Source organism: Hyperolius riggenbachi, chromosome 2 (genome assembly GCF_040937935.1).
Source record: "Hyperolius riggenbachi isolate aHypRig1 chromosome 2, aHypRig1.pri, whole genome shotgun sequence".
Taxonomy (NCBI): Eukaryota; Metazoa; Chordata; class Amphibia; order Anura; family Hyperoliidae; genus Hyperolius; species Hyperolius riggenbachi.
The window spans coordinates 89126990-89153064 of NC_090647.1; the positions used below are offsets into that span (position 1 = coordinate 89126990).

The following is a 26075-nucleotide window of genomic DNA, read 5'->3' on the forward strand; positions in this document are numbered from 1 at the left end:
CTGTGAAATGAGGAAACAACCTTTGGTAGAAACGCTGCATCCGTGCGTAACGTAATTCTATCTTCAGAAATGATGCAGTAGGGCTCTTTAATAGACAATGCCTGCAATTCACCTATTCTTCTAGCTGAAGTAATGGCTAGCAGGAAAATGGTTTTTAGAGTAAGAAATTTATCCGAAATTTGTGATAATGGTTCAAAAGGGGCTTCACATAACCCCTGTAAGACAGTATTTAAATCCCATGAGGGTATTCTGGACCTGATTGCTGGTTTCAGTCTCTTTAAAGCTTGGAAGAATCTTAAAATTAGATTTTCTGCCAGCCGTCTTTCTAGAAATACGCTTAGAGCAGATACCTGTACCTTCAGAGTGCTTATACTAAGCCCCTTCTTGTATCCACACTGAAGAAATTCTAATACGGATTTAAGTGATGTATTGTCACAAGATCTTTCCGAGCACCATTCGTTATACACTCTCCAGGCCTTTTGGTATATTACTCGAGTCACCTTCTTCCTACTCTGTATCAAAGTTTCTGATAGTTCGTCTGAAAAGCCCTTGGACTTCAGGATGCCCCATTCAGCTTCCAGGCTGAAAGGTGAAGGCTGTTTAAACTCGGATGCCACACTGGACCCTGGGACAGCAAGTGAGGTATGGGAGGAAAGACTATCGGATCTGTAACCGCTAGTGTTCTTAGTGACGTGAACCATGGTCTTTTTGGCCATAGTGGAGCTATCAGGATTACTCGAGCCTTGTCCTGAATAATCTTTTTTATTACTTGTGGTAGCAATGGAATTGGAGGAAATGCATACATCAGTAACTCTCCCCAATTGATCGAGAAGGCGTCTACTTTCCAAGGTAGGTCCTCTGGAAACAGGGCACAAAATTGCTGACATTTCGCATTCGCTCTCCTTGCAAACAGGTCTACTTCTGGGCAACCCCATTGTAACGTCACCTGCTGAAAAACGTCCAGATCTAGTGACCACTCGTTCGAGTCTAATTTCCTCCTGCTGAGGTAGTCCGCCAAGTGGTTTGAGGTTCCCTTTAAATGTATCGCAGTTAACGATAAAAGATTTCTCTCCGACCAGAATAGGATCTTTGCCGTCTTTTCCCATAAGGGTTGACTCCTCGTGCCCCCTTGCCTGTTCAGGAAAGCTACAACGCTCCTGTTGTCTGTTCTTATTCTGACATGAGAATTCTCTATTAGGGGGCCGAAATGTAGTAAGGCTTGCCATACTGCTTGCAACTCCCTGTTGTTCGATGACTGTGACCTTATTGTCATATTCCATGATCCTTGAGCCGGCAGAGAATTGAAGTGGGCTCCCCAACCCCACAAACTGGCATCGGTTGTGATTGTATTCTGTTGTGGATAATTCCACAGATGACCTGGAGATAGATGATCCAGACGTTGCCACCAGATAAGGGAAGTCTTTACACTTTGTGGAATGATGATCTTCTTGTCTAGAGTCACCAGAGACCTGTTCCAAGATTTCAAAATCCATATTTGTAGAAATCTCGCATGGAACTGTCCCCACTGGATCGCCGGAAAGGCAGAGGTTAGAAGTCCTAGAAGAGCCATGGCTTTTCTTAGCGATATGCTTCTTAATCTCTGAAATGAGAAAATACTATTAAAAATAGAAATGATCTTCCTATCAGGTAACAACAGTTTCTCTTCTCTGGTAGAAATATTGAAACCCAAAAATTCTAGACACTGGGAAGGAATCAGAGCAGACTTTTCCCAATTAATTAACCAACCTAACTCCTGGAGGACGCCCAGAGTTATAAAAAGCTGATCATTAACGGATTTTTCAGAAGAACCCCATAATAAAAAATCATCAAGGTAACCGACAATATTAACGTGTCTTAACCTGAGAAGAGCTAATACTTCAGACATAACCTTAGTAAATAGCCATGGGGCAGACGATAGTCCGAAAGGCAAGGCATTAAATTGAAAATGTCTTACCTCTCCTTCCATCCACACGGCAAACCTCAGGTATTGTTGGCAGGATAAATGGATTGGTAGATGTAGATACGCATCCTTCAGGTCTAGGGATGCCAAAAAATCGTCCTTCTGTAAAAGATGAACTACAGATCGAATATTGTCCATCCTGAATTTCCTGTATTTGATTTTCAGATTCAATTTCTTTAGGTTTAGAATCAATCGATAGGCTCCTTGAGGCTTTTTTACCAGAAAGATTGGGGAGTAGAATCCCTGTTCTCTTTGACATGCTGGAACCTGTCGAATTACTCCTTTCTGAAGAAGAGACTTTACTTCTGACTGGAGGGCTACTAATAAGGCTGGGTCTTTTGGACAGGGTGTTAAGACAAAGTTTTGAGGGGGGAGATGTTCGAACTCTATTCTGTAACCCTCTAATATTATGTTTAGTAACCATTGATTGGTGAATAGTTGTTGCCATATTTCGTAAAAGTTGGTGATTCTCCCCCCCACCGGAATGATGGCGTCATTGTTTGTTTGTCTTTTTAATATTAGTAGCGGTATTGCGGGGTCCTTGTTGCCTGTAAGGAGCCCATCTTCTACCCCTGGAGGATTTACTATCCGTTTCATTTTTAGCGGGGGCCCGAAATGGCCGTTTATTCTGAAAGGGGCGCTTCCTTGGGAAATTTTTCTTATTATCTGCTGTACGATCTAGTGTATCGTCCAGCTTAGACCCAAACAGAAGATCTCCTTCACAGGGGATACCACAAAGCTTAGATCTGGATGAGTTATCCCCATTCCATGTCTTAACCCATACTCCCCTTCTAGCTGAGTTCACTAGTGCGGTGGTACGGGCTGTTAATTTAACCGTATCGTCTGCTGCATCAACCATAAAATCTGAGGCATTAGTGATTTTAGGAAAGTCATTAAGGATTTCTTCCCTAGACACCCCATTTGCTATTTTATACTGTAATTCTGCCAACCAAGTCTTCAGAGATCGACTCACTGCTGTCGATGCTACTGCCGGCTTAAAAGTTAATGAAGCAGACTCCCAAGCCCTACGCAAAACATTATCCATTTTCTTGTCTATTGGGTCTTTAAGGTTTCCGAAATCCTCAAACATAAGGTCTGATTTTCTTGAAACCCTGGAAAAGGACGGATCTAGTTTTGGCGGAGGGCCCCAATAAGCCTGGTCATCAGGAGAAAAAGGATAACGCTTAGATAAAGATTTTGGCCAAAAGGCCCTTTTCTCAGGATTTTGCCACTCTTTCTTGATCAAAGTTTTAAGAGTAGAATGGACCGGGATGAACCTGGATTGGGGGTCCGCCAAACCCTCATACATTTGGTCAAGGGGTGACAAGGGTTTTCGCTCTGATTTAATACCCATTGTTTCATGCATGGATGTCAAAAAGATCCTTCATTAATTCTGTAGAAAAAGCAAACTTTTGTGGTTTTTCAGTCTTATCCATCTCCTCCCCCTCGGATATTTCATCTAATGCAGAAATTTCTCCCTCAGAAAATTGAGAACCTTCTACCTCACTGTCTCTGCTTCTCCTAGCCTGTACAGGAGCACGAGATAAAGGAATTGGAGATAAACCACTGACATTAAGGTTAACAGGAACCTCATTGCTAGGACCAGGCATTTCAGCAGGACTGGGAGCTACAGTCTGAGAAGAAATGGCAGAATCTTTAATTTCCTTGATGGCTGAAGACATTTCTGACCGCATCCATCCCATCAGATCCTTAAAGATTACTGGTGATTCATCCTTAACCAGTTTGTTTGTACAATCCTGGCACAGCTTTTTTGAGGTAGAGGATGACAAGCGAGAGGAGCAAATGGCACATTTCTTCACAGATTTACTAGATCCACTAGACTGTGTGGAAGATTTGTCAGATTTGTCCTGTTTTCCAGGCTTTTCATGTTTTTCTGGCTAAAAAACACAATAACAAGCCAACCATTAGTACCCTCTCTAGTATATATTAAAATACACATATATATATACACACTGTATAATTTGTACATAAGTACTTGCCAGAGAGGTATCTTGGGCTGGCCTGGCAGACTGCGCAGGAGCTGACCCAGTAGCGTCCTCCATGCTCACTTTAGACAACCAGAGTGAGTCAGGAAACAGATTTAAATAATCATCACATGATACAAAGAAATGCAAACAGCCACCTGAATACTCAGTTCATTAGCATGTTTCTCATTTGCATAAGCCTTTCAAAGGTTAGCCAGTCGCGGCACCTGCCGCTTAATTGCTTAAGCTTATTAGCATAATTATCCCCCTTCTGAGGCACCTGCCGCATGTAAACCGTTACCTTAGCGGATCAGCTGATGCTGATCCGCAATGACCGCCGCGGCCGCCTGCCGCCTGATCTGAGTCACACTGGACGCTGCGCGTGACGACTTCCGGGTAGACCCGGAAGTACCTTGTCTCCCAAGCGCGCCTGCGCTATATCTCCGCTGCCTTGTACGGAGAAGCCTCCTCCACGCTGCAGGGCTCCCACTGTCACCTGAATCAGCCTAACTGGAGCCCTGAAAAGACGTTGCCCCTGAACACCTGTCAAGGATAGCACTCTGGAGACCTCTCCTCTGCATTCCGTCCGGGACAGGAAACTGAACTGAAGTACTGAGGGTAAGCTAGTAGCTTATATATGGCTGCCTATTTGTTATGCAAATCTTTCTTTTGCAGTTCCTGTCCACGATTGGGAGGGAGACAAGTCTCATCCAGGGGTGCTGTCCAATGACGTTCTGGGAAATACACTTGTTATATTAAAAATTGTTTGCACTTGTCTGCTGTTAAAGGGATACTGTAAGGGGGGGGGGGGGGGGGGGGGAAATGAGTTGAAGTTACCTGGGGCTTCTAATGGTCCCCCGCAAACATCCTGTGCCCACGCAGCCTCTCACTGATGCTCTGGCCCCGCCTCTGGTTCACTTCTGGAATTTCAGACTTTAAAAGCTGAAACCACTGCGCCTGCGTTGCCGTGTCCTCGCTTCCCCTGATGTCACCAGGAGCGCACAGCGCAGACCATACTGGGCCTGTGCAGTACGTTCCTGGTGCAATCAGCTGGAGTGAGGACACAGCAACGCAGATGCAGTGGTTTTCAGACTTTAAAATCAGAAATTCCAGAAGTGAACCGGAGGCGGGGCCAGAGCATCGGGGAGTGGCTGCGCGCGCACAGGATGTCTGCGGGGGACCATTAGAACCCCCGGGTAACTTCAACTCATTTTCCCCTGACCCCCTACAGTGTCCCTTTAAACAAGTGTTTTACACATAAGATGAGAAAATATACTAAAAATTAAGAAAGTTATATCAAATTTAAATTTGGGACATCTTATCTTGGAGGTTTTTTTTGCCTGCTGCTAGGTAAAGATATTTTATTCATAAGAAGCAAAGCCATCTCCAGTGAGAGAGCTCCAGGGAAAACTCTTCCTAATCAGGGCCTTGGAGTGAAAAGATTGAGAGAGGTAGCTGCTGAGAGAACCGCCAGACGTGTGGATGAGTCCAAACCCTGCAGAGGGATAAGGCATGAGGGGATTGCATAACTTGCGTGGAAAGGGAGGGAAGAAAGGTTTATCATGTTTCTAAACTATATGCATTTTCATCATCAGAACATTTCTATAAAGTAACGGATTAAGTTAAATAGGTATTCTTCAACCCAGAAAATATTTAAATATTTGTGAACTTTTGTTCCCATCGCCATATACTGTATATAAAGATGTCATGCACTATCCCACCTCGTTTCCACCCCATTCCTTTAGATTGTAAGCTCGCAAGGGCAGGGCTTTTGTGTCATGGAATGTTATTAATTTATTTGCTTGCACACTGTTAGACATTTATACATTTTAGTCATCATGTTAAATCAAATTGTAATCAGCAGTGCTGTATTTTGTATCAGTGTTCATATTTGATATATATCATTGTCTGTATCATTATGTATCCCTTGTTTGTTTTCTTACATTGTACAGCGCCACGGAATATGTTGGCGCAGAATAATAATAATAATAATAATAATAATAACTACTGATGTGTGCAAAATGCCCTAAAGGAATTTTTGTGTGAGAAACTGCACAAACTCTGCGTAAACATATGAACGTACACAAGTACACAAACAAAGACTAATAGCAGAAAGGCTAATAGCAGAAACAAAATGTATACATTGGTTCAAAATTGTAGAAGATAGCAATTTCTTATACTGGTCATGGTATTTAATGCCATAATTATTTTTCAGCCTAGACACATATTGCATCCATTCTGTTCATAAATTAACTTTTGAACTCAGAATGTATGATGCCTCTGTGCCAGCCCGGGTCTCAGTAATGTGAGGAATGAGTAAACAAAGGGGCTTTTCTATTTGTCATAAATAAGCCAACATCCTTTCAAGACCTTATTTTGAGGTTCTGTTGCAATTACGGCAGCTTGATGGCATTTATTTAGGTTTGCAAAACAAAATAAAAAAATCAATTTAGCGTATTCCGCCAAACAGAATGCAGGCTCCTGACGAGCAGATGCGTTGCCCACCCATAGCCACCTATGGTGCAAACACATCCAGCCTGGATGTGAAAACAACAAGAAAGCTGAGCAGAGACTGAACCGCTCCATGCCAAACAGACCAGTCGTGAGTAAGAACTGAGCCTAATGCGACGTACACACTTGCGATAACTATCGTTTGCAAGGAACGATAGTTACCAGACGAACAATATTGGAAAGATTGGAATGCAACGATGGGATGCAGCGATCCTCATACACATTATAATGATTGTTCTCACAGAAAAGAATGATCAGAGGGAAATGTTGCGTACACATTTATATAAAACTAAAAAAAAAAAAAAAACACTAACATGGAGTTACAATAGGTACAAATATATGATAGCTACCTTGAAAACAAAAGTTTATTTGAAATGTGTAATGTAACAATCTTTACGGGTCTCTCTACACAGGAAGTACAGAACCTGGGCAGAATCCAACGCAGGCGCATTGGCCCTTGTAACGGTCGTTCTCGGCAGATAACTGTACACACTATAGTTTTCCAACAATTGTCGCTAGATCCGATCCGTCAGGTTGGATATCTTCATCTTCCTGATGTCGTTCTTTTGACGTTCGTATTAATGATCGGTGGGTAAAGTTTTTTCCCCCGATTATCGGCGGAACGATCGTTAATGAGCTGTTTCAAACGACCATAGTCGCCAGTGACATGAAGCGATTTATTTTCAGTTATATAGCTGTATTTATCACACTGTACCATTCTGTCATATGTGCAGTTTAGAAACCACACTGTATTTTTGAGCTGTAAAACAGAGCAGAGCTAATGACATTTGAACTTTCCTGCAGTAAAACCTTATCTCAAGCTGTCTCACTGTTTCAGTGCTTCAGAAAACAGGACTGAGTTGACCAAGTTGGTTTAATAGCTCAGTGAAGCTCTTTTCACTAGATAACTCAAGTGTTTTAAGGCCCCGTTCACATCTAAAAGCGCAAAACACTAGAGCTCATCACTCCAGAATCGGGGCTTATGGTAATATAGCACTAGCGCTTTAAAAAGTGCTAGCACTTTAGAGATTAGCGGGAATCACCTGTTAATCGCTTTTTCTGTACTGGAAAACATGAGACTTTTTCTTTGCTACTAATGTTTTATTTGTCATCTGTACTATGCATACAATGCATTCTCGTAACTTTATTTTCGCTACAGATTTGTTTTAAAAGGAGACTGAGCTAGGACTTTACTATCCAAAACACAAAACATGCATTTCACAGGCTGCATGAAAGACCACTTTACTTACGGTAAAGTCTTTTCCAGTAGTCATGAGGACAGCACCCCTGGATGAGACTTGTCTCCCTCCCCACTGTGGACAGGAAACTGTTAAAAGAAGAATTTGCATAAGCAATAGGCAGCCACATATAAGATACTACACCTGCCACAGTACCTCAGTTAATAAAATGATGACACGGACATTTAATGATGCTTACACAAACTTATTTCTCTTTCCTACCCAAATAAGGGCGGGTTGCAGGGGTGCTGTCCTCATGACTACTGGAAAAGACTTTACCGTAAGTAAAGTGGTCTTTCCCAGAACGTCATTTCGGACAGCACCCCTGGATGAGACGATATACAAGAGTTAAAACCTTAGGGTGGGACCACAGCTTGCAAAACTTTCCTTCTGAAGGATAACCTGCAGAGACAGATACATTAAGGCGATAGTGCTTTACAAACTTATTGTGACTTTACCAGGTCGCAGCTCTGCAAATCTGATCTATAGAGGCCCCTGCCCTCTCTGCCCAAGAAGTCGAAATTCCTCTTGTGGAATGAGCCATGATAGAATTGAATTGCTCCCCGTGTCTGATATGCTAATGAAATAGCCCAAACAAATGTATAATCTGTGTAGGATTTAATTAAGGAAGATTTCTCTCAATTAATGATCCAACCTAGATCTTGTAGTAAGACTATTGTCGTAACAATCTGATCTCTTACCGAATTGGGAGATGTCCCCCAAAACAGAAAATCAAGGTAACCCAAAATGTTAACCTTTCTCTGTCTAAGTGTAGCTAGAACCCCAGACATTACCTTCATAAACAACCCTGGAGCTGAGGATAATCCGAAGGGCCAAGCATTAAACTGATACATTCTTACCTCTTCCTCCATTTGGATGGCAAACCTTAAGCATTATTGAGAAGTCAGATGTATCGGTAATTGAAGATACGCATCTTTTCAGTCTAGAAAGGCTAGGAAATCGTCCTTCTGTAAGAGATGAATAGATCGATCAAATCCATCCTGAATTTTCTGTATTTTACCTTCTGGTTTAGACTCTTTAAATTTAGTATGAACTGATAATTTCCCTGTAGCTCCTTTACTAGACAAAACACAGGGCAATAGAATCCCTGTCCTCTGACATTTCGGTACTTCTCGAATTACCCTTTTTTTTTCTAAACAGGGAAAGGACTTTCGATTGTAGGGCTGAAAACTTTATTTGGTCCTGCAAACGGGGAGTAATGCAAAAGCTCTTAAAGGAGGCTGGCTGAACTCTATTCTGTATCCCTCCAACAAAAAACACCTTAAAGGCTCTTTCCCACTAAGACGTTGCGTTAGATGCGACGCTAAGGTCACATAACGTGCCCCCAACGCAACGCATGTGAGCTTTGAAGTTGGATGCTATTTAGAGCCACGTTATGCGTCTCCTGATGGGTCTGTGATGCGTACTTTTTGACGCTTACTATCGGACGAAAACGTCGCATGCGGCAAAAGACTGTGGAGAGCACGTGATCGGAAAACTCCGCATCACGTGGTCCTGCCAGTTAATAAGCGGCCGCTCCAGGAAGTTAACACTGCAGTGCATATTAATTAGTCATGTGGCTGGCCACAACAGCGGACTCTCCCCTCCTCTCCTGCAAGAAAAAACAAAAAACACACATTATTGAGCATATGCAAACAGTCTAATGCGGCTAAAACCGTGTATAACGCACAGCATGATGCACTTTCTTTAAACGTCCAGCGTTAGAGTGTACACAACGTGGGCACTGTGAACAGCCCATTGATTTTTCATTACTGTGAGCTGGGCTGCGTTACAAGCTGCTCTAACCTGCGCCTGTAACGTCCCACTGTGAAAGAAGCCTAAATAACCAATATTTTGTGCACTGTAGTTGCCATGTTTTGAAATTTGCAATTCTCCATCTCACTGGAATACTAGCGTCATTGCTTATCTGACTTCTTGGTAAAAGTGAAGTTGGACTTAGGGCCGGTTCACATTACAAACGCGGACGGCCACGCATGCGGAACGCAACGCGTACGAACGCACGCCATCCGCGTTTGCATGCGTTGCGTGGCTGAGCCCATCACTGAAAAGTGAATGGGACAGCCGTGCGTTTTTGCTAAATCTGCGTGCAGCATGCGTTCCCGGACCGCACAGGTCCGGAACGCATGCAGTGTGAACATCAGACAGTGCACTCTATGCACTGTCTGATGTCGTGCGTGTTGGCCTTCTGCACGCGTTTCCAAAACGCAGCTGGAAACGTGTGCAGTCTGAACAGGCCCTTAGGCTTCTGTGACTTGTAGAGAGCCCATCTCCTGCCCTTAGAGGACTAGGGATCTGACTTATTCTTAGAAGGAGGGACGAAAGGACCGTTTACTTTGAAAAGGTCCTTTCTTAAAGGAATACTATCGATACCCAAGTGTTCTAAAATGACAATGTACAAATAATGTCTAAGTTGCTGTGTAAACATTTTCCTACCTTTCATGTTAAATATCAGAGGCAAAAGCTGTAATTTACTGAGGGTAGGATTAGCTATATTGGGACAAATCAATTGCAGAAGGGGTGTCTACTTCAATGCACAGCCAGAGTTGCATATCGGACTACAGAAAGCAAATATCAAACAAACTCTGAAAGCAAAAAACAGTATGAAAAGCTGTAACAATTAGTTACATTTCCTCTGCTCTCCACAGACACTTCAGTCCGAAACAGGACACAGAAGCTGCAGCTGTTCTCTCTGTCACACACAGTTACACAGAGTTATCTGATCAAGTGTGAGGGGAATTTCCCCTCTCCTCATGGCTCAGAGTCAGTTTTGTCAGTAAAGTTTGAAAGCATTTTGATAACAGTAAACAAAGAGGTTGCTACTAAAATGTATACACCAGTACTTAGCAACACTTCCCAAACAATTCCTGTGTCAATTGAAAATATGTGAATCGATAGAATTCCTTTAACAGGAATACTTTTAATGTGTGTCTGCCGTTCTGTCTAGAGGGTTGTCTAACTGACTCAAACAGCAGACCCCCTTCACAAGGTACACCACATAACTTGATTTTGAAGAATTGTCATCATTCCAAGTTTTTACCCATACACCTCATCTGGCTGAATTAACTAATGCCGTAGTTCTGGCCATAAGTTTAACCGTATCATCTGAAGCGTCCACTAGATAATTGGAAGCATTCCAAACTTTAGGGAAATCATTCAAAATTTCCCAGAAATCCTCAAAAAAGTAGGTCAGTTTTGTTTGATACCCTTGAAAAATATGGATCTAATTTAGGCGGGGTTCCCCAAAACCCTGATCTTCAGGAGAAAAACAACATTTAGATAATGATCTGGGCCAAAAAAAAAAAAAAACTTTTCCTAGATTATCCCACTCCTTAATACTAATCTTAAGAGTAGAATGGACTGGAATAAGCCGAGAATGAGGATCCGCCAAACTCTCATACATTTGATCCAAAGGTGTCAAAGATTTCTGCTCAGACTTAATACCTATTAGTAAGTCTTTCATTAATTCAGGAAAAAAACATTGCGGTTAGGGCTCTTTTCTACTATGAAATCGCAACCGCATTTGCAATCCCAATCGCACTTCAATTTCCATTATGCGATTGCGCTACTATACTTATAGTACAGCTCAATTGCATACAATGCAGGAGGATGACGATTGTGCTTTGTCCAAATCGCATCGCAATCAGATTGCACTAATGGAAATTGCTGCTGCAGTTTCCATTAGTTTAACGTACCTCGTGATCAGAATCAAATCGTAACTCGCAGAGTAATGAAAAAAAGGCCCTTAGTCAGTTTTACTCAAATCTTCCTCCTAGTTTGATACATTTTCTCTGTGCAGAGAGAGTTACTATAAAGGAGGCAGCCCCAGCATTCCTTTACATGTGCATTTTTGTTTAAATTGCCTCTCCTTGCCCTGAATCTGTCTAGTTCTTTTAAACAATCTATTTAATTGCTGCAGCTTAGAAGAACTTCAAGAATGTTACACATGCAGGCTTTCTGATGTGAAATTTATCTGAAAACAGGTACCCAAGGGGTTAAAAACACAGCCTGGGTATTCTGGGATGCAGTTTGTTCTGCTCTCACTGCAGCTGCCTGGGAGGTCTGTCTCTCCATTAGCTTGCCTGTTATGGCTGGCTTATCGCCTTCTCTAAACAGCCAGGGTTTCTCTGCTCACATTTGCCTGCTTTATTTTTTATGAATTAGCCTTCAGTGACCTGTGTTGTGATAATCTCCGCACAAGGCGGTAATTTCCCGCACCTGCTCAGGAATTATAAATTTTCATGCGGACACAGGTTTTATGAATGCACACTTTACTAAATGGTGGGTAAAGTCAGCTGTTTTGAGCATTACCGCATGCAGGAATGCTCAATAAATAGAGGCCTATGTCTCTTGGAAGCAGGAGGCATAGTTAGAGGTGCAGACAACATAGGAGATGATGGATTAGCTATAACAGGTAGATAAGCCATAGCAGTACTAGTCCCAGGCCCATCTGAAGCAGCTGAGGCGGTAGAAGCAATAGCAGAATCTTTAATTTCCTATTGCTGTGGACCTTCTCTGTACAATACTGGCACAATTTCCATTCAGAGTTGCCAATCCATGCTGACTGGACTGAGTAGAAGATTTTTCAGACTTTTCAACCTTCTCAGTCTTATGTCTTTTGGGGTATAAAACATAATAAACGATAGCCAGCCATTAGACAAATCCCTCTATACATAACATACATCCAGCCAAGCAGAAGAAACATAATCACATCTACTTGCCAGAGAGGGATCCTGGGCAGATTCAGCAGATTGTGCAGGAGCTGACCCAGAGGCGTCCTCCATGATCCCAGCCACAAACCAGAGTGCATCATGGACTCTACAAACTTATACCTGTGCTGCTGATTTGATGCAGCTGATCCAATTATGCATGCGGCCCCCGCCGTCTAAACATATGCTTAATCAGCTTCTTACCTTAAGGAATCAGCTGTATGCCGATTCCTAATCACCGCCGCGGCCCCTGCCGCCCGGCTCAGACTTCAGATCACGCGGGACGCCAGCGCGTGACTACCTCCGGTTCAACCGGAAGTGAACACTCTCCAATGCACGCACCTGCGCGCATAAAGTTGCTGCCTCCAATGGAGAAGCCTCCTCCACGCTGCAGGGCTCCGACTGTTCACTGAACAGTGCTGCTTGGAGCCCTGGAAAACGCTGCCCCTGCCGCCTGACATGGATGGCACTCCTGGAGACCTCTCCCATGCATCCCGTCCGGGACAGGAAACTAAACTGAGGTACTGTGGCAGGTGTAGTATCTTATATGTGGCTGCCTATTGCTTATGCAAATTCTTCTTTTAACAGTTTCCTGTCCACAGTGGGGAGGGAGACAAGTCTCATCCAGGGGTGCTGTCCGAAATGACGTTCTGGGAAAACAATGTCCATCTTCCTAGTACTATACATATAACAACCAGAGAGTGTAAATTATAATCCTTCAGTACATGGAACCATCCACCAGTTCTAAAGGACTAATTGTCAGCTGAAAAAGGTAATTAGTGGAAGGAGAACCTGGAACATTCTAGCTACTTCGTGTCATCACATTGTTGCCGAAGGGACTGTACTCCTTTATAGAACTCTGCACCGGAGAGCTATTTATATGCTGCTGTGCTAGATGGCAATTTGCCATTTTACGGACAGGGTGAATAATGCAACAGAGTCGAGGCCTGTGAGGGAACATTCAGCAGAGAGGAGGAATACAGCCAGCAAGATGCGGCAATGCCTGTTGCCCAGTAAGATGATGAATAACCAATGCGACACACAGAAAAGGCTATACAGTGCAGAGTGTAACACCTATACACAAGGTGATCAGCCCTGGATGATAATTAGACACCGTTTACACCTATCACAGGTTGTCAAACTATTATGTACAGGAAAGCAGGTCACCAAAGGAACAGCCACCTGGTACTTGCTGTAACAGTCAGGTGATTCCCCAGTGGTAAAGAAGAGTGATGTACATTGGCAATACTTGTAAACATCTTATGTAATAACAACAGACTAACAGCACAGATCTGGAGAAGCCTGAATGGCCTTTGCTTTTGTGAACTACTTTTACAACATGTGCCAACTTTTTGTACATGTAACCATGTGTTGTTTTTTTAATATTGCTGCATATTAAAGAGAATCTGTACTCTAATATTCTTACAATAAAAAGCATACCATTCTATTCATTATTTTCTCCTGTGCCCCTCTGTGCTGTTTCTGCCACTCTCTGCTGCAATCCTGGCTTGTAATTAACAGTTTTAGGCAGTGTTTACAAACAAACTAACCAGCTTCTAATAGGCTCAGCTAAGCATAGTGTGTGAGTCATTCATAGTATGCAGGGGGCCTGCAGAGGGTGTGTATCGCTTCTACCAATCACAAGCAGCCCTGCACATTCCACACAATCAAGCTTTAGCCCGACAAACAGGACAGAGGAAAGATACATTGATTTATTACAGAGACAGTGCAGTTAGGAAAGACTGCAGTAAGCCAGAACAGATTAGAACAGGCATAGGAACTTATAGGATAGAAGAACTAAGGCTGAAAAATTTGTTACAGAGTCTCTTTAAGGACGACTGAAGTGAAAAGTATATGGAAGGATATGGATGCTGACATTTTTATTTCCTTTTAAGCAATACCAGTTGCCTGGCTGTCCTGATGATCTATTTGGCTGCAGTAGTGTCTGAATCACACTAGAAACAAGCATGCTGCTGATGTCAGATCTGACAATGTCAAAAACACCTGATCTGCTGCATGCTTGTTCAGGGTCTATGGATGACAGTATTAGAGGCAGAGGATCAACAGGGCTGCCAGGCAACTGGTATTGTTTACAAGGAAATACATATGGCAGCCTCCATATACCTTTCACTTCAGTTGTCCTTTAATGCTGTACATTTCAATGCATCATATAAACAAGCATCTGTTCTGCCCATCTTTGGAGGCCCACTCAGCTTCTCTTGGGCGCACAAATAGCTCCCAATAGAATAATATCTGGTAACCTAAACCAATACACAAGCATTGCTTTTTGAAATGCAATATTGTAAAGGCAAGTATATTTTACTCTCATAGGAAAATTCATGCCTATAGACAGAGTCTGTAACACAACTGACAGTAATGACAATGTACACAAGCTAGACTGAAGCCGCAAAATGTCCCTGGGGCGGCATGGCTGGGCAGTGCAGACGCTTAGTTAGCCTACAGGCGGAAAACAATGGGGCAGGGGGGGTGCAGAGGGCCAACGGACCAGTGCAAACATGACGTCACACGGTAGGAGGAGCAAGCACGAGGATATCAGTTATCCCTTGGTTGAGTTGATCCACCAAATTGCTAGCTGGTGATCAGAGGCTGCTGCACTCACCAAATTATCGGCTGCCTACAGCATAATTAATGGGATGCTTTGGCGCATCCAATACACAAATTCACTACTACATCCCTAAGGAGGAATGTTTGCTGAGGCCTCTTTCACACCAGGACGTTGCGTTAGAGGGGACGTTAAGGTCGCATAACGTGCCCCTAACGCAACGCCTGGGGTTGTTGGAGCAGGACGCTACCAAGAGCCGCGTTACAAGCAGCTCTTGGTGCGCCTGCTCTGTCGGAGGCACTGCGGAGACCACGTGAGCGGAGCTCTCCGCATCACGTGGTCCCGCCAGCCAATCCGCGGCCGCTCCAGGATGTAAACACTGCAAGTGCAGTGAATAATAAGTAGCCATGTGCCTGGCTACGTAGCGGCCTCTCCCCGTCCATAAAATGAAAAAAAAAAAACCTACTGAGCATGTTCAAGCCGTCTAACGCGGATTAGCCGCGTGTAAAGTACTGCATGCAGTACGTGATGTAGACGTGCTGCGTTACAATGTAACGCAGCGTAACGCAACATGGGCACTGTGAACAGCCCATTGATTTTTCATTGCTGTGCGTTACAGGCTGCTCTATTGTGCGCCTGTAACGTCCCACCGTGAAACCAGCCTAAAAGTTATATGCCTGTTCCTTAAAGGGATACTGTAGGGGGGGGGGGGGGGGGGGGTCGGGGGAAAATGAGCTGAACTTACCCGGGGCTTCTAATGGTCCCCCGCAGACATCCTGTGTTGGCGCAGCCACTCACCGATGCTCTGGCCCCGCCTCCAGTTCACTTCTGGAATTTCTGACTTTAAAGTCAGAAAACCACTGCACCTGCGTTGCCGTGTCCTCGCTTCCCCTGATGTCACTAGGAGCGTACTGCGCAGGCACAGACCATACTGGGCCTGCGCTGTGCGCTCTTGATGACATCAGCGGGAGCAAGGACACGGCAACGCAGGCGGAGTGGTTTTCTGACTTTAAAGTCAGAAATTCCAGAAGTGAACCGGAGGAGGGGCCGGAGCATCGGGGAGTGGCTGCGCCAACACAGGATGTCTGCGGGGGACCATTAGAAGCCCCGGGTAAGTTCAGCTCATTTTCCCCCGACCCCCCTACAGTATCCCTTTAAACCTTGTACACATGCTAGCTGAAACTTGGTCAACGCAGCCGATAACGATCGCCTCTGCCAAAAATTAGCCGTGTACAACCACCTCTCAATGCCCAAGCCAGCAGACTGATTTGGCCGATCGCTGGTCGAGAGCATTGTGCTCCCCACTCTTACCAACTCAGAGGGCCTTTTGCTCCCCCACATAGCTGCTACACTGCAGGCTAGTGACAAGTCTGTACAGCCTCGGCCTTGCAATTGAAGTTGAAGAGAAAGCGAGAGCCCAATATGGTGTAGTATGTCAAAATTGATTGGATAAATGAAACAGTGAGATGGTAATACTCACAAACACGGGTTACCACCTAGGTAACCACTCATTAGGCAGGTGAGGAGATTAGACCTGTCCTCACTCAGGATTAAGAAGTCGCTCTCTGTAGATAGGAAGAAAGGGGGTAGATCACCCCTCCACCTGGGGTGGCCTCAAATATATTGGTAGGTGAACAGAGGCGCCAGAAGGATAAAAGTACATAAAATTTTTAAAAAATTGCTGGGAGGAAGTGGTGGACTCGCCTCCGTTAAAGCAGACACCAAGGACTGTAAATGTATAGATATACACATTTATTGAAAATACCCCAAAGATGCAACGCGTTTCGCGGGCACAGCCCACTTCTTCAGGCAATAAGCAGGGGATAAACAACAGCAATTCAGTAATAGCAAGCAGAGCACCTCTACAGAGGTGCTCTGCTTGCTATTACTGAATTGCTGTTGTTTATCCCCTGCTTATTGCCTGAAGAAGTGGGCTGTGCCCGCGAAACGCGTTGCATCTTTGGGGTATTTTCAATAAATGTGTATATCTATACATTTACAGTCTTTGGTGTCTGCTTTAACGGAGGCGAGCCCACCACTTCCTCCCAGCAATTTTTTTTTAAATTTTATGTACTTTTATCCTTCTGGCGCCTCTGTTCATCGGCCTTGCAATGTCACCTGAGGGGCAGAGTCCTGATCCCCGCTAGGCAGTATACTTCATATCATATATGTGTGTATAAGACTTTAACCCCCCCCCACTTTGCGATGAGTCATGAAGTCTACGCTACTCTTCAAAGTACAGAGAAAGGCTCAGTTAGTGAATCTCTGCATGCAGAAAGAAAGAGGGACTGAGATAGGGTTTAGCAGGGGGGATAAGCAGAGCCACAGTGACAATATTGTCCTTTTCTATCACAGTATTTAGCTCCCTGGACTAGGAAGAAGAAGAAGAAGAAGAAAACCTTCACTGAGTGAGGAACAAGAACAGTAATTTTAGTGAACATTTCACTTTTATGATACAGCATTGGATTAATATACTTGTATCCACTACCAAGTAAACCTAGGCAGGTAGGAGACTTGGGGATTGGTCAGAGTAGTCTGGATAACTTCAAAATTAGTTATCAGGAGGACAAGTCTCTTGTCCCAATTCTCAGTGCCTAGGAGGCCTAGACCATCCATACACAATAATGCAAATATTATTAGGTATGGCACCCTATTAAGTCCCTGAAAATTCCTCTGCAGTCAGCTTCTGGGTTTAACAAAAGCAGAAAACGATGTATGCTCAAACTTACATCAGATTGATTGCCAAAACATTCACTAAAGGTGGCCATACACCTAGCAGTTTGGCGGCCAACCAACCATCCTCTCCGATAATTATTACGGAATCGAATGCAAATCTGTGCCGCCACAAGTATGTCCAAATCTAGGATTTGACTTATTCCAGGCCAATATGGGTCAAATGTATCGATCAGCCATGCTGGGAAATCCAGCACAATGTGGTCAATCGGGTGCATAGCAGTAACTGTATGGGATAATTGTGAAAGACAAATGCAACAAAACCTCTGGCCGCTATCCCTCCAAAATGTTTGATGTGCCCCCCGATGCCTGTGCCTTTATACTTTACCCATCAGACCTTCCATCTAACGTCTGCCGTGCCTCTGCATTCAAGTCCCACGTGACTACCGGCATACAGAACAATGTCTAAACTATTTGGCAAAGCACAACACTTTTTGCTGTAAGAGGGTACTGTGATTTGGAGAACTGTTCCCCATTTCCTGCTGGATCCCCTTAAAGAGAGTCTGAAGCCTTGAAGTCTTGAATACTCTTCAAGATTGGACTGCTGACATTCAAATCCCTGCACAATCTGGGCCCTGGATACATGAAGGACTTGCTGAATCTGCACCACACCTCTCAACCTCAGATCATCAAGTTCTATAAACTTGGTCACTCCCAGAGTGCACCTCAAAAAATCTGGAGACAGAGCCTTCTGTCATGCTGCCCCTACTCTTTGGAACTCCCTACCACACCCAGTAAAGACAGCACCATCCCTGGAGCTATTCAAATCCAGACTGAAAAGCCACCTGTTTAGCCTGGCATTTCCAGATTTATAAAACTCTTCCTCTGTATCACGATGGTCGGAGCCATGCTTATGCACTTTGAGTCCCACGGGAGAAAAGCGCTTTACAAATGTTATTTGTTGTTGTTGTTGTTGAAGCGAGAATAAATCTCGCTTCAGACCTCATAGATAGCAGGGGCATGTGTGCCCCTGCTAAACCGCCACTATCGCGCCCCTAAACGGGGGTCCCTTCACCCCCAAATCCCCTCGGTGCAGCGGGGGAGCGCTTCCTGGTTGGGGCAGGGCTAACCGCCGCAGCCCTGCCCCACGCGCTTCTGTCAGCGTGTATCTTCGCCTCTCCCCGCCCCTCTCAGTCTTCCTTCACTGAGAGGGGCGGGGTAGAGGCGGCGATGCGCCGCTGATAGACACGACTGGAGGCAGGGCTGCAGCCGTTAGCCCTGCCTCCAGGAACGACCAAGTGTACGACCAAGTCTTGCGGGGGTGGGTTTGGGGGTGAAGGGACCCCCGTTTAGCGTCGCGATAGCAGCGGTTTAGCAGGGGCACACATGCCCCTGCTAACTATGAGCTCTGAAGCGAGATTTATTCTCGCTTCAGAGTCTCTTTAAGTAGACTAGGGCCCAGATCACTCTGATCCGAGAAGGCTCTGTTTCGTGGTCAAATCTGCCGACCATCACTAGATGTATGAGCACCTTAACCTTTTCGGGACCATGTGCATGAGATCCTACGCCGCACTTGTGGCTGTTCTAGCCTGATGCGGCGTAGGATCTACGCCGGCCCGAAATTTCCGCTCCCGACGCGATCGTGCGCACCCGGAGGGGGAGATCAAGCTGTCATATGACAGCCGACATCTCCCCCGAGTGATCAGCAGCCATCGCGTATGGCTGCTGATCACACGATCACTACGATCGCCGTCGGATCGTAGTGATCTGTTTGACAGCTGCGGCGGCAGGGGGGGAAAGAAGAGGATCCACTCACCTCCCTGCCGTTCCAGCGACAATCGGCGCCCCCCTCCGCTCTGGCCGGCATCTCCGCTTCATCTGACGTCAGCGCCGGGTCCCGGCTTGATGACGTCATCAAGCCGCGACCCGGAACTGCTCGTCAGATGAAGCGGAGATGCCGGCCAGAGAAGAGGGTCCCGTGCGGCTCATCGCTGGAGCCTGGAAGGTAAGTGAAGGCTGCTGGCAGAAGGGGGGGCCCAGGCCACCAAGGGGGGACACAATGCCCGGCAGCCACACACGGGATCCGGCCGCCTGACCCCCCCAAACGCGCGCACCCCCTTCCCGCCAAAAATGCCTGGTCCTTAAGGGGGGGTAGGTGGCCGGTCCCGAAAAGGTTAAAGAGACTCTGAAGTCTCAAAAAAAAAAAAAAAGTTTTTTTATTTAACAAATATGTTTAATATCTTAGCCCTAACTAAACTGCCACATTCCCGCCGCTGTAAACAATCTAAATCCCCCCCTAACCCGCCCTCCGTCTCGCCTGCAAAATCCACGACTTTCTTGGTGGTGGATTTTGCTGCCCTAAGCGCTTCTGTGTGAGGCATAGCTATGAGCTGCAGCCTTGCCTCACACGCGTCTGTCAGCGGCGGATCTCCGCCTTTCCCCCGCCCATCTCAGTGAAGGAAGGCTGAGAGGGGCGGCGATCCGGGCTGACAGACACGCTGAGAGACAGAGCTGCGGCTCATAGCTCTGCCTCTCACAAAAATGCTGCCCCTATTGCTCCCCGGGGAGTTTGGGGGGGGGGGGGGATTTAGATAGTTTACAGCAGCGGGAATGCGGCAGTTTAGTTAGGGTTAAGATATTAAACATGTTTGTTAAATAAAAAGACTTTTTTGAGACTTCAGAGTCTCTTTCACAATTGTTTCATTGTCTAAAGGACATTGACCCCATCTGTGGCTCCACCAGGAACCACAGATTGGATCAATGAACATCCTGTCAAACAGGTCCTCAGTCTGACACAAGGAACACATTTGGCAGTCAGGATGGAGAGCATCAGTAATTTATGATAAAGAATAAGAGCTTCCTCTGAACAGCGAGACCATATAGATCAGGGCACAGCGCTGCCCATGGCTGTTGGTAGATCAGGGCACAGCCAGACCCAGTGCTGCCCGTGGCTGGTGGTAGATCAGGGCACAGCCAGACCCAGTGCTGCCCGTGGCTGGTGGTAGATCAGGGCACAGCCAGACCCAGTGCTGCCCGTGGCTGGTGGTAGATCAGGGCACAGCCAGACCCAGTGCTGCCCGTGGCTGGTGGTAGATCAGGGCACAGACAGACACAGTGCTGCACATGGCTGGTGGTAGATCAGGGCACAGCCAGACCCAGTGCTGCCCGTGGCTGGTGGTAGATCAGGGCACAGACACAGTGCTGCACATGGCTGGTAGAAGCGATCATAGCATGCTCCGCGCTGATGCCTCCCCTGCTGTAGCGGAATACTCACGGCGTGCATCTGTCGCTGAACTCATTGGCCACCGTCTCGATGCCTCCGGCTCTGGCGATCCCGACGTGACAGTTCTGGAATCCCAGGTGAAATCCGACCACAGACATTCTGTGCGAGCGGAGCCTCTACGGCACTGTGCAAGAGACTGATCAGTCAGACTGGAGGAGGAGGAGGCGGCTCCGCTTCATATAGATCATGCGGAGGAAGATTCCAGAAGATGCAGCTAGCCGGCTACACATGCTGCTTCCGCTTCCGTGTTCTGGACTATTCTCGAGTGCTCGCTGCCAGCAGCCAATGAGAGAGCGTCTTGGGCAGGTGACGATGTTGGTCTCCAGGGTAACAAGAACGCCGTGGTTACTAGGATAAGGATGGCTCTCTGTTGCCTAATGTGGTCCGCTGTGTCCTCAGGCTGTATAGCATTAGCTCTGTCTCCTGTGCTGACACTGACAGGCAGACCGCAAGCAATGGTCACCAATTTAGCTGAGAGAGTTTTTAAACCAAAATGAAAAACTATTTTGCATGTTTCTTAATGGACTTATATGGTGGAAAAGTGAAAGTATTCTAAAGAAGCAAATTGTACATGGATCACCATTGTCCATACCTCCCAACTTTTTGAGATGAGGACTCCCCTGCCACACCCCTGATCACGCCCCGTCACACACCTAGTCATGCATACTATAAGCATATGACCATACCACTTTTATGGTACCTGGTTAATTTTCCTCCATATTAACATTTTAAAATTAGTAAGTCAATCAAAGACATTTTTTAGTAGAGAAATATATATATATTTACATAGAAAGAGGGAGGAAGTCCTGAAAGAGGGACAAATGAAGGGGAAAGAGGGACAACAGGGCTCCCAAAGAGGGACAGTTTGGAGCTATGATTGTTTATAATCTCTACTCATACAGTATATATGGCTCACCAGCCCGGGACAAGGTTCTCCAGCATCACAGAGATTCCAAAGTGCGCCCCAATTGTGCCACCACAATATCGATAGCCAGGTGTGCTCCCAGGTGCGGGTGGTTCCTGGTGCTGAAACCAGGTGCCGTCATAGCAGCAATGTAATTCTGCGCTGGGCATGTAAGGGTAATTTGGGGCTTCGGCGGTTGCTGGACCCCGAATTACATCTCCCTCCCAGTTGAGAGAACTCTGAGGGGGAGAAGTATTTAACACCCGCCAAGGAGTTTTGCAGTAGCAGGGAGAGCCGGCATTCGGCTCTCCCGGCGCCCCAACTCAGCGGTGACACATACATCCGTACGCAGTACATCCCTGCTCCACAGGTAGCCAGATGTGCCCCCAGCATTAAAGAGACTCTGAAGTCTCATAAAATTCACGTTTTTATTTTAAAAATCACTTTAACATCATTGCCCTACCTAAACGCTGCAACGCCGCGGCTGAACTCTAACTAAATCCCCCCTAACTCCCCCCCTGCAAAATCCACAACTTTCTTGGTCGTGGAATTTGCAGCCCCGGGAGGCAGAGCTTTCAGCTGCAGCTCTGCCTCCCTGCTCATCAATCCACGCGTATCTCCGCCTCTCCCCCGCCCCTCTCAGTGAAAGAGGACTGAGAGGGGTGGGCGGAGGATAGACACGTGTAGAAGCGCTCCTCGCAGTGTGCCCCAGGGAGTTTGGGGGGTTTAGTTAGTGTTCAGCCGTGGGGATGCAGCATTTTAGGTAGGGCAATGATGTTAAAGTGATTCATTAAAATAAAAACGTGAATTTTATGAGACTTCAGAGTCTCTTTAACTACTCCCCTGCATAAGTAGACAGATGTGCCTCCAGTATTAGGTAGCCAGACCCCCCCAGTACCGGTAGCATGGTACCCCCAGTATACATAGGGAGCCTTATGTCCCTGACCCCCCAGTACAGGTAGCAAGGTTCCCTCCAGCCTAGGTAGCCAGATTCCCCAAGTATAAGAAGCCTTATGCCCCCCACTCCCAGTATAGGTAGCAAGAACAGTGTAGGTAGCCAGATTATCCCAGTATAAGAAGCCTTCCCCCCCCCCCCCCCCAAGTATAAGTAGAAAGGTACCCTCCAGCATAGGTAGCCAGATTCCCCAGTATAAGAGGCTGCCCTCCCCCTGTATAGGTAGCAAGGTACCCTCCAGTATAGGCAGCCAGATTCCCCCTGTATACAAGGTCGGATTTATAATCTTTGTGTCCCTAGGCCAAGTATGTTGTGGCTCCACTTCCATGTACAGCAGCTCCCCTCCCATTCCATGTGCAGCCTACTGTTCCATGTGTATCATCCATATATGCAGACCCTCTCATTCATGAACAGCTCCCTTGTGCATCGGCTTCCCTTTTTTCATGTGTTGCTCCCCATTTATAGCCTCCTCTTTCATACGTAGTGACCCCTCTTTCATGTTCAGGTGCCCCTCTTGGGCTGCAGCTGCCCAAGGCCAGGGCCCTTGTGGTCTTTCCAGAAATCCGTCCCTGCCAGTATAGGAATCCTTAAGGCCCCTCCCCCAGTATCGGTAGCAAGGCACCCCCCACAGTATAAGAAGCTTTATGCACCCCCCCCCCACTCCAGTATAAGTAGCCAGAGTCCCCAGTATAAGAAGCCTTCTCCCCCGCCCCCCAGTAAAAGAATAAAGGTAGAAAGGTACACCCCGGCATAGGTAGCCAGATTCCCCCTGTGTAAGAAGCCTTATGTCCCCCACAGTATAGGTAGGCCGCTTGCTTGCAAGTGTATAGGTAGCCAGATTCCTCCCTCTTTTACCTGTCCAGCCTCCTGGCCACCACTCAACTTCTTCTCTTCAGCTCTGCATGGTGTCCAGGCTTTATCTGACTCCTCTAATCATGTGACTCGCATGCACATACTGACTGGTCACATGATCTGAGATGCTGGTTGCAGCTATGGAGCTTGGGCCCTAAGCGGCACTGAGGAAAGGAAGCTGAAGATATATCCGGGATCCTTGCGAATTGCTATTACCAGCACCAATCTTTTTACACCACATTCCTAAAAGAAAATATACTTTTTTTCTGGAGAACTAAGTATTAGAAATGGAGACTAGAGCCACTATACTGTATATACCCGATAACCACTAGAGCACCAAAAAAAAGAGCTATAACTGTGAAGGAGGTCCCCAACTCCCCATGTGGGTCCCTCAGGTGCAGGGGGCCTAGTGTGGTTGTAACCTTGGGATCCCCAATAGCTATGCCACAGATTTTTTGACCCACATTCCTCAGACAGCAGTATTAGGTGGATTTTATATTGCTCATGTAGCAGTATTGGGTAGTTTTTGTCCTTTCTTCAGCCTCCTGTTTCTTACACTATAGCATGTGTGCGCAAACATAACATACTGGAGGATCATGGGGCAGAGACCCCTCTGATGGTGTCAACCGGTGTGCACTGCGCACCTCACACCTGCATAGTGACACAACTGAAAAGAAGGAGACTTGGGGGCCTCTGCAGGTTCTGGGGCCCTGGCAACTGCCCAGAGTGTCCTGTCAAAATCAGTAATGGTGGCATTTTTTCATAGTACTTTGGGGTCCTGCTGGGATCGTTTCAGCATATCAATCAGTATATAGGTTGATCAATACTTTGACTGTAAGAAAATGCCATTGTTTTAATAGATTTCCATTAGAGTTGATAAGTATATGAATCTAATGTCTAATCTAGTGAAACAATTGAATAGTGCATACCACTGGCACTGCTATGCTGACGACACCCAGCTATATTTGTCATTCAAACCTGACATGACAAGCCCCATTCCAAAAATAAGCACATGCTTAGCTGATCTTCAGGAGTAGATGAGTGAAAACTGGCTTAAAGGACTTACGAGCTGAAATTATAAAAAAAAGTTAAATATCTTTTTTAATTCTTTATGTATGGAGGACGCCGTCGACGTCCCCCCATTCATTCCGCCTTGCCCCCGCTTCAATAGCTCCCCCCCCCCCCCCCCCCCCCGGTCGTGACCCGACCCCACCGAACGGGTCGGGTTAAATTCCCCACTCAATATGGCTGCCACAGATGGCCGCGGCTGCACAGTCCACATAGACGCGATTGCGGCTGCGCAGCTCTAGGGCCTCCTCCCGCCGCATCATCTATCAGTCATGGATTGATGACGCGGCGGGAGGAGGCCCTAGAGCTGCGCAGCCGCAATCATGTCTATGCGGACTGCGCAGCCATGGCTATCTGTGGCAGCCATATTGAGCGGGGAATTTTAACCCGGCCCGTTTGGTGGGGTCGGGACCCGACCGGGGGAGGCTATTGAAGCGGGTACAAAGGGGGAATGATTAGGAGGACGTTGATGGCGTCCTCCATACATAAAGAATTTAAAAAGGTATTTAATTATTTTTTTTTTATAATTTCAGCTCGTAAGTCCTTTACAGGGGTTCTGTGGAGGGTTTTAAAAACAAAAAACTGACACTTACCTGGTGCTTCTATCGGCCCCCTGCAGCTGTCATGTCCCGTGCGTCCTCCTACGTTCCCCGCTGCCGGTCCCGGTGTAATTATTCGTCTAATACAACTGCGGCTGCGTGGCTGTGCACATGCTCGCTCCCGCTCACATCTCCAGGAGATTACTGCGCAGGCGCAGTACAAGAAAACCTCGTACTGCTCTTGTGCAGTAAGCTCCCAGAGATGTGAGCAGGAGTGCGCAATATTCATCTAGTTAAGCGAATAATTAGACCCAGGCTGACGGTGGGGAACGGAGAATCGTAGGAGGACGGCGCTAGAGCCGCAGGGGGCCGATAAAAGCCCCAGATAAGTGTCAGTTTTTTGTTTTTAAAACACTCCACAGCACCCCTTTAAACTAAATGCTGACAAAACTAAGGTTTCTGTCATCAGGGTCAGCACCTAGCAGCATAGCAGGTCCAGACACAGTCAACACCATTGAGGGGAAGAAACTCAAACATTACTAGCTCCAACACTGTGCACAGCCTCAGTTTACTGATTGATGAGGAATTAAACTTCAGGAATCAAATATTAGCAAACACCAACACCTCATGGCCACAAGCAGAAAAAAGTTAGGCATTCCGCACCTCTCTGTCTTCTGGCTACACTGGTCGATCGGACCCCGATCCAATGGACCAACAATCACTCTTCATAGAAGAGTGCCCTAAATGTATCAGTCCATTTCTCATACAAAGTAACATCAATTTAGTAGCATCTTACCGCCTCACATTACTTGACTCT

The 26075-nt window shown here is 46.2% G+C and overlaps 1 protein-coding gene across 1 annotated transcript in view; it reads right to left on the bottom strand.

Moving 5' to 3' along the window:
• The window catches only part of HSPH1 (heat shock protein family H (Hsp110) member 1), a 61253-nt gene extending 40066 nt beyond the window's left edge, over positions 1 to 21187 (bottom strand). The window contains exon 1 of the mRNA XM_068267034.1: positions 20932 to 21187. Within this exon, the coding sequence (XP_068123135.1) occupies positions 20932 to 21038 (107 nt within the window). The 5' untranslated portion in view covers positions 21039 to 21187. The remainder of the gene's footprint in view (positions 1 to 20931) is intronic.
• Positions 21188 to 26075: the final 4888 nt, after the last annotated feature.